The 12702-nt window shown below is 41.1% G+C and overlaps 1 protein-coding gene across 1 annotated transcript in view; it reads left to right on the plus strand.

Annotated features, from left to right (window-relative positions):
- The window catches only part of ncanb (neurocan b), a 166016-nt gene that overhangs the window by 146519 nt on the left and 6795 nt on the right, over nucleotides 1-12702 (plus strand). Inside the window, 3 exon segments of the mRNA XM_051934684.1 lie at nucleotides 1761-1843; nucleotides 2196-2340; nucleotides 10134-10316. Coding sequence (XP_051790644.1) covers nucleotides 1761-1843; nucleotides 2196-2340; nucleotides 10134-10316 — 411 coding nt within the window.

Raw genomic sequence — 12702 nt, forward strand, 5'->3', positions numbered from 1 at the left:
AAATCAGTTGAAATTTTACAAGTCTGGTTCTCTCCTGCCATTCATCCACACTTGCTGCTACACTTCCAAGTCACTCAGCAGAGTTTGACCATTCTTGCACAGAATGTCCTGCCCCATCCCTATCACAGTATTATTTAAGATTATGTGAATGAAGGTTATGACTGACAATCACTGGAAAAGATGTCTATCGTGACATGGCCTAACTTCTCCAATACAGATGCTACCTAAGCCACCACATTTTTCTTTTCTTCCAAAAAACACTAACCTGACTCAATCAGACTCAACATGATCTCTCATTTCTAGATCACTTTCACTTCTCCCCAAGGTCATAATGACTTTGCCAGAGGCTAAAATTATGCTTCTCCTCCTAAAGCCACAAAGTAATATATCTCTACATAAAATACCCCACCAGCCTTCCAGTCACTGCGCCATCTAGTGCTCATTCATAGATCACCACCAAAAAGTCAATATTTGATACCCTCCATAGAACACCTCATTCCCACCCTGTTTTGACAATCTGATAAGTATTCAAAGGTCTCTCATTCACCAATTAGAAGATATTGAGTTTGCTGATGATATCATCCTCTTATCATACCAGCATAGTGATATGGAGGAAAAGATGCAGACACTGGCCTGGAGAACAGAGATATTTGGACTACACATCAACAGGGGAAAGACAAAGATAATGAGGATAAACCATGCCAATCCTAATAATCTTAATTTAAGAGGAAACAATCTAGAAGACATTGAAAAGTTTATATATTTAGGAAGCATAGTCAATAACTAGGGAGGCACAGATCAAGATATCAGCACCAGAACTAGAAAGGTAACAGTAATTCTTTAAATTCTTCAACCACTATGGAGATCACAGGTAGCCTGACTGAAGACCAAACTATGAACATTTAGCAACAATGTGAAATCTGTTTGATTGTAAGCCCATCGAGACCTCCACATAGTAACTGCAGATCTTTATGAACAGATGTCTGCAGCAGATCGTCAATGCCAAAAGTTATGATAAAACAGACAATGATGAAATATGGAGGAGAAAGTGGAGATGGCTTGACCACACTATGCGACGATCAACAGGAAATGTCACATACCAAGCCCTGTGACGGAACCCTCAGGGGAAACAGAAAAGAGATCAGCCAAGAACAACACTGAAATGAACAACAGAGAACAAAATGAAATAAGCAAAGATCCACTTGGGGACAGTTAGAGGTTCTATCCTGAGACAAGGAAAAGTGGCAATCCTTTGTTGATGACCTATGCTCCACATGCAGATCAAATGCATAAGAAGTCATGAACCCATCTATTTCTCACCTGGAGACCCTCCTAACCCATTAGACAAAATTTAAATACCTCCCATAGAATGTTCAAGCACTCCTTTTCCACACCATATTCAAACTTTCCAATGCATGATCTAACAGGCCTCTTACTTTCCATTTAATGCACATCCCTACACCAAGCATTATTCTAATTTTCATTTTCTGGCTCCACAAATCTACACATTCATTACTGTACTATCACTCCTTCAGCACAGGTCTGGATTTGAAGACCCTCTACAGTATGCTCACAAGATAGTATTTAAGAAGCTCCTATAGATCACCATGTGCCCTTAGCTGCCCTCTGCCTAGCCCCACCTTTCACAGACCCCCTGGCACTCAGTATGACCGATCCCAGCCCTGACATTCAATTTAGACTCTTCCTGTTTGACGTCTCTTCACGTTATTCTAACCCTCCTTGACTGGTTGAACCCACAGGTCTGGGCCACGAGAACACTTGGATTGGCCTGAATGACCGGACGGTGGAAGAGGACTTTCAGTGGACAGACAATATGGCTCTGGTGAGTAGTGAAGCAGCAGCTGGATGTTCCACCTTAGCTCATCTTCTTGGGTTGTGCAGAAATCTTTTTAAAATTAGATGTCTTCTGCCATGTGTTTATAGCAGCCTTTTTTTTTCTTTTTCTAAATTATTCATCCCACTTCTTTCCCCCGAAGGGAATGGCCTTCTACACAGAGCTCTTGGTTCGGTTACATGCTTTGTGAATTAAGCCTTCCTGTCACATTAATTCCTAATGGTTTCTGTTGGCACACTTTTGCTGGCAGATGCTGCTTATCCTCCCCACGGCTGCTGTTTTCCACGGAGCCCTTGTGATCTCCATCTAAGCTTTGCGTTACTCTTTCTCTGTCACACAGCAATACGAAAACTGGCGTGAAAATCAGCCTGATAACTTCTTTGCTGGTGGAGAAGACTGCGTGGTGATGATTGCCCATGAGTCAGGAAAGTGGAACGACGTACCCTGCAACTATAACCTGCCTTACGTCTGCAAGAAAGGAACAGGTAAAAGCATCTGTTTTTTGGATATATTCCAGGCTTTTAAAGGTTCCTCCTAGGAAAATGTCTAGATCAAGTAAATAATGTGAAAAATGCAGAATAATACGAGAATGCATTGTAAGTATGGGTGGACAGTGCCCAAATCTTAGAGCAGATGCCAAATGTTGTGAAGAAAGCTGCATTAAATACTGTGGCACTGTGTGTTTTGTCATGATAGGGTCCTAGCGAAACTCTCTTTTCCTTTATGCTTTTTATTATGAAGACCTGATCAAGAAGTCCCCAGATCCCTGCTTTAGCCCTCATATATTTCATTACCTTTTATATCTGTGACCTCAGGCAACATGACAGATTTATTTATTATAGAAAATGTGCCCAAAACTACAAACAGAGTTCAAATTTGAGTGTGGGCAAATAATATTAGTACAGCCTGGATGATAAACCGTTCTTGCTTAAACAGCTGGGTGTCTTAGTATTGATCTTTGCTCCTGCATGGCCTTTGAATATGGCCACAGAGAGAGGTGGTCTTCTTCTCCTCCTCTTCCTCCATGGATAGAAAAATGGCAGAGAATGAACATGCCTTTTTAAGCCTTCTGTTATTGTGACTCAGTAGCTCCTGACACAACTCCTGGACAGTTTCTGGACCGTTCACCAATGAAACAGTTCAGGAACAACCCAGACCCCCACTTCATACCAGCCAACTCTCTACTTCATAACAGTTCTTATTTCAGCGTGACTTAGTCCTATTACATACCTGGTTAGACTGCCATTTTATCTCAGCCTAGGATAGCTGACCAGTAAAGCTGACCTGCTTGCAAAGGTCTCATCTGATAAATGTCCTGGCTTAAACATTTATATTATTTGACATTAGTAATAAAAAATATTATCAACCTATATGCTAGATCACACCAAAGCTGCCATACATGCGGGTTCCATATTAAGAACATATACCATCACCCAATGGTAGTTCTCTTCATCTGTTGCAGGAGAAAGGATGAGGAAGATAGATGGAAGGAAGAGCCTGAGCAAATGAGGTGTTGATATCAATGGTAGTGAGGGTGCTCAGTCTTCAATCACACCACTTCACTTCCGGTCAGGAATCCAAATGGCAAGCCAGGTTCAAGACAATGAGGTAGGGCAGGAAGTTGCACCACTTTGGATGGACCCTTGGTGGGATGGGGTGTGAGTGCTTGTATCGGTCTTTGTCAGGCTCTCACCTCTGACTTTGCCGACATGAGTGGCCCTACCAGGAGTACACGACTCTCAACAGCATTGCTCAGGGAATCATTGAATCATGCAAACCACTCTACCACATTAAGACACTGACTCACTGGAGGGATATGCTAGATATCATTCTCTCAACTACACTGTGCCACTCTAGAACCCTGAGCAGATACAAATTAAATTCCAGATCCACTCCCAAGTAATCAAAGTGATTGTAGTCATCACCTTTCAGATCTCAAATGAACATTCTAAAGATGCACGCTGACACCTCTAAAAGATTTCAGTAGATTTCCAAAGTTAATGAAGATTGCTGTTGTGCAAATTCCCTATTGAATCTCTGGCATTGCCCCCTAGTGAAGAGTTTGGATAATGGTGCCTCAAAAACTAAAGAATCTTCATTCATATCTGAAGGAAGCTGAATTAACATTTAGAACAATCTACAGAAGTGCCCAGTTTTTGAATTCTGACCACAGACTTGCAGTTGCTACTTTGAAGATTAAGCTTAGGTCCAGTAGGCTACTAGGAAAATGAGGCTGGACCAAAAACAGGCTGTTTCTAATGAGTCTCCACATAGTTTGTGTAAGGAACTTGCAGACTTGGATGCGACTGCTGAAGGTTGCTGAGGGCTGTGTTGGTATTGCTGATGTACCCAGAGGGAGGTGTTTAATCTCACAGGGCACCCTGGATATCATCGAGAGGAATTGCACAGCACGGCTGAGTGGCAGCTCCGGCCTCTACCATGAACTGAAAAGGAACAGCTGTGAAGGCTCTGAGGTGTAGATAAGGAGGCATTTGTTAGAGGAATCTGTGAGCAAGTGACATACCATCCATGGTCTATTGACCCACGTCCATTACATACATCTGAACCTGTTTCTCTGAGAGTCACAGTCAGGGCGGCTGATGGAATGGTCCTTACGGATAACAGTGCAGCTGTGACCTGCTGGGCTGGCTACTTTGAGCAGCTGTTTAAAGCTGATCCTCTGGCCAGGACATTGAACATCTCTGGGTCCACAGTTCTTGAGGCTGATCCCCCATTTAGCTGTGAACCACCCAATCTTACTGAGATTGCACAGGTGGTGAACCAGCTGAGGGTAGGGAATTTCACCAGGCTGGTGGTAAGGCTGTCCTCCTGGCATTGCAAACAGTCTTTGCTTCCATTTGGGAGATGGGAGTCATCCCAACTGACTGGTGAGGAATGACCTGTAATGGCACAGGTTAGTTCCAATCCCCCAAAATCATAATGGGAGCCTGTTGAACCAGCATGTGTTGATAGTCATAACCGAATACTGGACTATGGCAAGTGAGGACTCACATGACAGCTGCAATGGATGGATTTTAAAGTGAAAGGGTTTTTAATCCATAAGTGCTTTCAAGTACAATTTAAAGAACAACAAAACATTGCATCTTCCATCCATTTTCCAACCCGCTGAAGCCGAACACAGGGTCACGGGGGACTGCTGGAGCCAATCCCAGCCAACACAGGGCACAAGGCAGGAACCAATCCCAGGCAGGGTGCCAACCCACCGCAGGACATACACAAACACACCCACACACCAAGGCCAATTTAGAATCGCCAATCCACCTAACCTGCATGTCTTTGGACGATGGGAGGAAACCGGAGCACCCGGAGGAAACCCACGCAGACACGGGAAGAACATGCAAACTCTACGCAGGGAGGACCCAGGAAGCGATCCTGGGTCTCCTAACTGCGAGGCAGCAGCGCTACCACTGCACCACCATGCCGCCCCATAATTTCACCTTGTTAACTATGAAAAAATAACTATAATCAGGAGGTTTATTCCATTGAAAATAAGCTGTTAATCAATTAACACTGCAACATTTTTTTATACCTTCAGCAAAAAAGTACAATTCAACTGGATGATGAGATAAAGCAATAATGTTTGGTGAAATATAGTCCAAGTTGCAATAAGAATGAAAAACCTTCTGAATTAATGTTTTACCTAATATGTAACAAAGCAAAAAAGTTTGGAAATATTCATTAAAGTTCCGATGTATAGTAATATAATTAAAATGTAAAACTCACGGTGATAAAAACTCCACAATATTGCTGAGAGTTTGTTTCAGAATCATAATGATTGCCATCTGGATAAAGAGATCAGTCATACATCCACTGGGATGGCACTCTTCCATCTTTACATATTAAATAATCTAATAAATAATTCCTGTGTCCAGGGTGAAGTTTCAAAACCAAATAAAAGTCCAATAAATAAGTATAAAAAAAAAGGTAAAACAAAGACAGGATCTACATTTTTATAAATATCCATAGATGCAAGGAATCCTTGCTGCACCTCTTCCTCTGCTTTGCAGCAGCAACCATCCTTCTGCCTATCGCTGTCTTGCCTTTCTTGCCCTTTCTTCCCTCCATCCTCTCCTTTCTTCTGTCATTCAGCCCAACACATCTCTTTTTCTTGTCTCACTGACTCACCTTTCCAGAACTTGCAATTGGCAGAGATGTCAGCAACCGTGGTCCCTTCCAAACATGGCTTAGCCATGACTGCCTCCTTCAGCGCATCTGCCATGACTCCCCAAACCATCTTCTCCCATCTTCCTCTCACAAAACTACCACCAGTCAGATCCCTTGGGAGACCTCCTATCATCCTTTGCTCTCCCCCATTACTGTTCAGCTGGAGCTGATCCATCCCAAGAACGGTGATCACACGTTACTCTATGGGACTCCTAACCGCTTGCCTCCATTCCTACGGAGGGGCTGACCAAGTTTTAATCTCAATCTCAATCATGATCTCTCTCTGTCTCTGTCTCTCTCTCTTCACTATCACAGTTCTTTAGGTTTCTTTCTCTTCTCTTGCCCGACTCTCCCTTATATACCTCCGTGGCTGCAGCACAAACTGCCTGAAGCCAATGAAGCAATGAAGACAGACCACACTACCCTGTGCACCATCTCGATCACTCCACCAACTCCATACAGCTGCCCGCACACCCACGGAAATCAAGCCAGCCACTTATTTATTTATTAATCCTATTGACCAAATGCTACTTAGCCACAAACCCATTTTACCACATGACCTGATAATTAGTATAAGTAGAAACTGCAGTCAGGTCCACTATGTTGTGAGTTTAATGTATTGCTTGTTGATAACTTCTACCAGTTTTGTTTCAAAAGAAATGTTGTGCCATTGGCTCCCATTTATGATGCCAGGAGTGTGAACTAAAGAAGCTAATTTTAGAAACATGATTTAGCTTTATGAGCTTTTGATGTTGGCACAAGAGCATCTCTAACTTATACAAGCACACCTCCCTGTAGCCTCCTGTCATACCCTGTGCTAGAAGTCTATGACATTGTCCCTTGTTGGGGCATCTACTAGCTTATAGACTGATGATGGACCAGAAGCAAGTGAGGTAAAGACAAGGTTTAAATATGCGAAAAAGTGCAAAGTGTTTACTTTCCACAGCAAAGAATGAAAGTGTGTATAGTGCTTCATAAAATCAGTGTCTTTGGATGAATAAATAAGTTAAAATGAATCAAATTACAAGCACATGAGCCAAATAAAAGCAGTCAGTCACTTTCAGAGAAATTCTTCAAAAATCCGAGAGCTGAACATTAAAACAAAGGAAACCTCTAACCACCTTGGGCACATAGACACTGACCTAGCACATCACAATCAGTTCAAGCCCTCCTGGGAGTTCTGGTCAGACTCCAGCAACTTGCCCATGGCCACCAATGCAGCAAAGCAATACATTTAAAATATGTAAAATAAGAAAAGGTTATTACATCATATTTCCACATTTATTTGAGATGCCATAAAATGCATTTCAGATATCTCCATGTGAACAGGATGTCATTTTATTATAATACTTTTACTATCAAATATATGTGTCCTGATTCAGCAGGAAAACAAATAACTAATTTTTTTCAGTTTAACCGGGAGATGCGTGCATAAGGCAAAGCAAAACAAATAAAAGAAAACGAAGTGATAAATCTAAACGAGAGACAAGAATCGCATTCAAAATTCAGGCAAGAAGTCAAAAACCTGGTAAGGCATGAAAATCAATCAGAAAAAGGAGTTACTATCAGGGTTTTGAAGGATTTATCTGCAAATCAGATAAAGCTTAGTGCAACCACTGACCTTTTACCTCATCTGCTGATGAACTCAAGGTCATGACCCCAGAGACCACGCCCCTAGAAACACAGGAGCCGATCCTAACAATGCTACACCACAATGGCTTCAACTACAGAAAAAGGCTGTAAGACCCCAAAATTCAGCCCTGATCACTTCGATATGAAATTATACCTTGAAAGATATCTTGAACTGTGTTTCATGTTTATGGCAGTGCCACGAGCCATTTATGTCTTTCTTGGTTTTACCATATTCCTCCACTCCCTCATCTTTGCCTAGTCTACACTTCACTTTGGCTTTTCATTTTACTTCAATTCCATACCCTTTATTATTTAAGTTTTTTATTTTTTTGTCATGTCAGGAGAGGGTTCTCTGATTGAATTACTACTCTCAGGTGCTGCAGTCATTAAGGCTGAAGTTACTTGAGAGGTCCATTTAAGACACCTGGAATATGTTGTCTTGTGATATTAGCTGGCTTATGCAGTTATGCTCTTCAGCTACCTTTGAGCTTCCATCACTTAAGGTTAATCTAACTTTAGACTCTATGGGTTTTTTGATATTCATTTTTTAATTTAACATCTCAGTGTTTTCTTTCTTAATGGCATGATGAGGATTTTAGGTTATAATTTCTCCTTGTCTTCTAAAAAAATTCTAAGACTTTGTTTGAGGGATTTTAGAGGTCAACAAATCTCGTCACATGTGTTTCTGTACTTGCTATTGCAACACTAGAGGGCACTGTCACTCCTTTAACCCAACACACAGACACTGACAACACGGTGTAAAAGCACAAAGAAGTTTCTTTTATTTATTTTCTTCTTTAAATAGTGCCCTTCAAGCAGCACAGCCACCAATAAACAGGCAAATAATCAAACAATAAACACAATTCTCTCCATATATCTCCTCCACACCTCCCAGCAAGCTTCGTCCACCTCCACCCAACTCTGGCTCACTTGCTGGGTTCACAGCAGTCCTTTATAAAGTCCTTGACCCGGAAGTGCTTCTGTCGTTCCGTCCACGTAACTTGCCAGCACTTCCGGGTCAGACGGACTCTTGAATTTTCTTCAGCCAGGAAGTACTTTGGAGCTTCTGTCCTCGTGACTTGGGAGTACTTCTATGGATGACATATGACTCCTCCGATTCTCTTGCAGTATACCCTGGCAGCACCCATAGTACCCAGCAGGACTGTGGTATTAAACTACATGTCCCATATGGCCCTGTGGGCACCACTGCAGTCCAGGGGAGCTGCCATCTAGCGTTTTGGGGAAGACAGTGTCCTTGAAAAGCTTCCTTCCCCCGTCTTTCCATCCCAGGGGCATTCCAGCTGGGTTGAGCTGCCGACTGTCTCTTACACTATGTTTTTAATAATTTCAAAAATAATTAACATACTCTAGCAATGCTATTTTGTTTTACTTATGGTGGCCATTTTGAGAATTACTTGATGACAGTCGCTATGTCGTTGTCAAGAAAAATTAATCAGAAGTGTGTGTGACATCATCAGGTCAAAAGTATAAAGGTCAAGCCATGCACTTCCTGGATTCACCCAAAAGATCTTTATATTCATTGTTTGTTGTTGCTAAATTCCTGCCTAGAAATAATTTTGCTGTGCTTTCTTGACTACGATTTATGATGGTTACATGATTCTTTTTATTTTTGGTAATTGAACTTTCCTGCACCATTTTCCTGATTCTTCATACACACATAATTTCCCTAACCTTTTGTCTTTCTGGTTCTGATTTTTTGATTGAAATTTTTGTCTTAGTGGCTTCTTCTCCTGATTTCAATTTCACTCAAAAGCTGCTGCCTCCTAGTGGAGTCAGTTAAAACTTAAAACTCTTAAACAATCAGTTTGGCTTGCAATCCAGGTAGACATTCCTGGTGGAAGGTCTTTCTATCTCTGTGAGATGCCCAAGGGTGCGTTTTAATATACAAATCCTGAAGCAGACATCATGTGAAAAGTTCAGGAAAAAGGCACTGTAGCCATCAATTCTGGACCACTACAAAGCAAACCAAGAATCAGAATATTCACATAGACATCATGCCCAGACCCTACAGCATAGGGGTCTCAGGCTAAGTGAACCCACCTGGATTTCACAGTTTAGAAAGGTTCCTCAACTACCAATAGTGATTGTTGATTTCCTTCCTGGGTAGAGGAGATGATTGCAGCCCTTAGTTCAATCTTCAAATCGAGACATGGCTGAATATGACTTATGAACAGAAACCCTGAAAGACAAAGGTTAAATTTTTCTTCCGTAATTGTGAATAAATCAGTCAATCTAGTTCATGTTTTCAAGTCATTTCATTGCAAATGAGCCATGAAATTCTGGTGGTTGACTGTACAGAATGGGGCAACCAAGCACAATCAAGCCATGATGCCGCAGGGGAAACAAGTCAATGACCAGCACAAACCCCCAAACACTATTCCTTAGGGTTTTACAGGAATATTCTGTTTTTTTGGGGTTTTTTTGTTTTTTTTTTCTACAGTGCTTTGCGGTTCACCCCCTTCTGTGGACAATGCCTTTCTGATTGGCCGTAAGAGGGCTCACTATGACATCCACTCCACCGTGCGGTACCAGTGTGCCGATGGTTTCCTGCAACGCCACGTTCCCACCGTCAAGTGCCGCAGCAATGGAAAATGGGACCGGCCAAAGATCATCTGCAGCAAATGTGAGCATTTTAGAGATAGTGTTTGATTACTAGACGAGGGTGATTGTGAAATGCATAAATGGTGGCAACACACATAGTAACCTGACAGGATAATTGGCAGCTACCAATGTCCATTCTGCTGCCAGCTCAAATGAGCCCTGGTTGCCTCTTATGTGGGGGTGACCTGGGTAAAACCTTCCTTAAAAGCAACTTCACACTTCAGCATTTACTATGTAATTCTTGTTTCATTCTAATTGTATTCCTGTTACCCCTGCCTTGTGTGCAATATTTTACTCTCTGATTACAATTCTTTTTTAACCCACTGTATCACCTTTTTTCCTTATTTACTCCTCTCTCCATCCCTTTGTTGTTAACGTATTGCTTTTTAACCCAAACACTCACTACACCTTCACAGTGATTCTAATCCTTACTTCTTTTCCACCTCCTTTGAATCTCTTAATGTCTTGTGTTCTTTTTACATGTTTGGTATATTCTCCTTTATGTTTTCATACCTCCTCAATCTCCACACTGCCTTACTTGTTATCATTCTTCCTCCTCTTATACTGTATTTCCTCCATGTCTTTTATTTATCCTTTATATTTCCTTCCTCAGATGTCTTCACTCTCTTCACGCATTCATTGACTCCCTAATTCTCTTACTCTGAGTGGAGACCCACACAACTGGCTCTCTTTCTGATGGCAGAACAGACAGTTTCTCAAAATACTGAACATGATACTAATCTGAGGTTAGCAAACATGTAAAAAGGGCGAGCAGGCTGATCCAAGTAATTATAGGCCAATAGGGTTAATATGTATCGCAGGTAAATAAATACAAGCAATTATTATGGAAAAGATTGAGCATCACATTTTTAGGGTTAAAGAGTTTAGACTTTTAGGGAACAACTCAGATGAGGAAGATCAGCTTCACTAATATGCTGGAAATTTTGAGGAAATAACAAAAGAATATGATCAGAGAGGTACATGTGATATTACTTATCTTGATATTCAGAAGTCATTTGAAAAGATACCCCATGAAACGTTAGTGATCAAACTAAAAGGAGTGGGAATTCAGGGCTCAGTGTGTAGGTGGGTGCAAAAGTGGCACAAACACAGGAAGCAAAGAGTTAGAACATTAGAACATTAGCTCAGTCTAGATGAGAACAGGCCATTCAGCCCAATAAAGCTAGTCAGTCTTGTCCACTTAATTCTTCTAAAATAACAACAGGTCAAGTTTTGAAAGTCCCTAAAGTCCTACTGTCTACCACACTACTTGGCAGCTTATTGTGGTTCTCTGTGTTAAGAAAAACTTCCTAATGTTTGTGCGAAATTTCCCCTTAACAAGTTTCCAATTGTGTCCCTGTGTTCTTGATGTACTCAGTTTAAAATAACAGTCTTGACCCACTGGACTAATTCCCTTCATAATTTTAAACACTTCAATCATGTCACCTTTTAATCTTCTTTTGCTTAAAAGCTATGGTGAAAGGAACATTTTCAAAATTAGTAGTGTCCCTCATGGATCAGTGCTGGGGCTACTGATTTTTTTAATATGTATACACAATAATAATATACTCCATAAATTGGTTAAGTTTGTAAATTATACCAACTAAGTGGAAGGTAGATAGTGTAGAATCAGCTTGATTGTTACATATGAACTATACAAAAATAAATTGTATTGTATTGGTGCTGAGGTGCCACCTGTCACATGGCTACATTCGGGTCCCAATCCGGGTGGTTTGTCATGTGGTGGGTGCGGCAACACGCTGTAAAATCATCACATGCACCCAATCAAGTAAGTAATTACATGTAGGAAGTAGAAATGTTAGATCTGAATATAACAATGGGAGTCTGAAACTTGAAAGTACACCTTTTGAGAAGACCCTAAGAGTCATAGTGGATTCATCAATCTCTACATCAAGACAGTGTACAGCAATTACTACACATTACCGGAGCAATCAAGAAAGTTAATAGGATATTCAGTTATATACCACTATGTGTGGAGTACAAGATAAACGAGGTTGTGCTTAAATTATATAATGTACTGGTGAGGCCTCATCTGGAGTAGTTTTGGTCAACATATTACAAAAAGGACAAAGCAGCCCCGGAGAAGGTCCAAAGGATAGCAACTAGGTTTGCTTAGAACTGAGAGATGTGAGCTATGAAATGAGTTTATAGGAGTTGAACCTTCTCCGTTTAAGCAAAAGAAGATGAAGTGAGGACATAACTGAAGAGTTTAAAATGTAAAATTATGAAAGGAATTACTCTTGAAGATCCCAGTTGTTAATTTAAAATAAATTCTACAACAAGAACAAGGGGGCATGGTCGGAAGAAGCAGATTTTGCAGAAATGTTACAACATTCTTCTTCACGCAAACAACATTAGTCTAATTACTAAGTTGTTTGGTGGAGAGC

Source organism: Erpetoichthys calabaricus, chromosome 12 (assembly GCF_900747795.2).
Source record: "Erpetoichthys calabaricus chromosome 12, fErpCal1.3, whole genome shotgun sequence".
Lineage (NCBI taxonomy): Eukaryota > Metazoa > Chordata > Cladistia > Polypteriformes > Polypteridae > Erpetoichthys > Erpetoichthys calabaricus.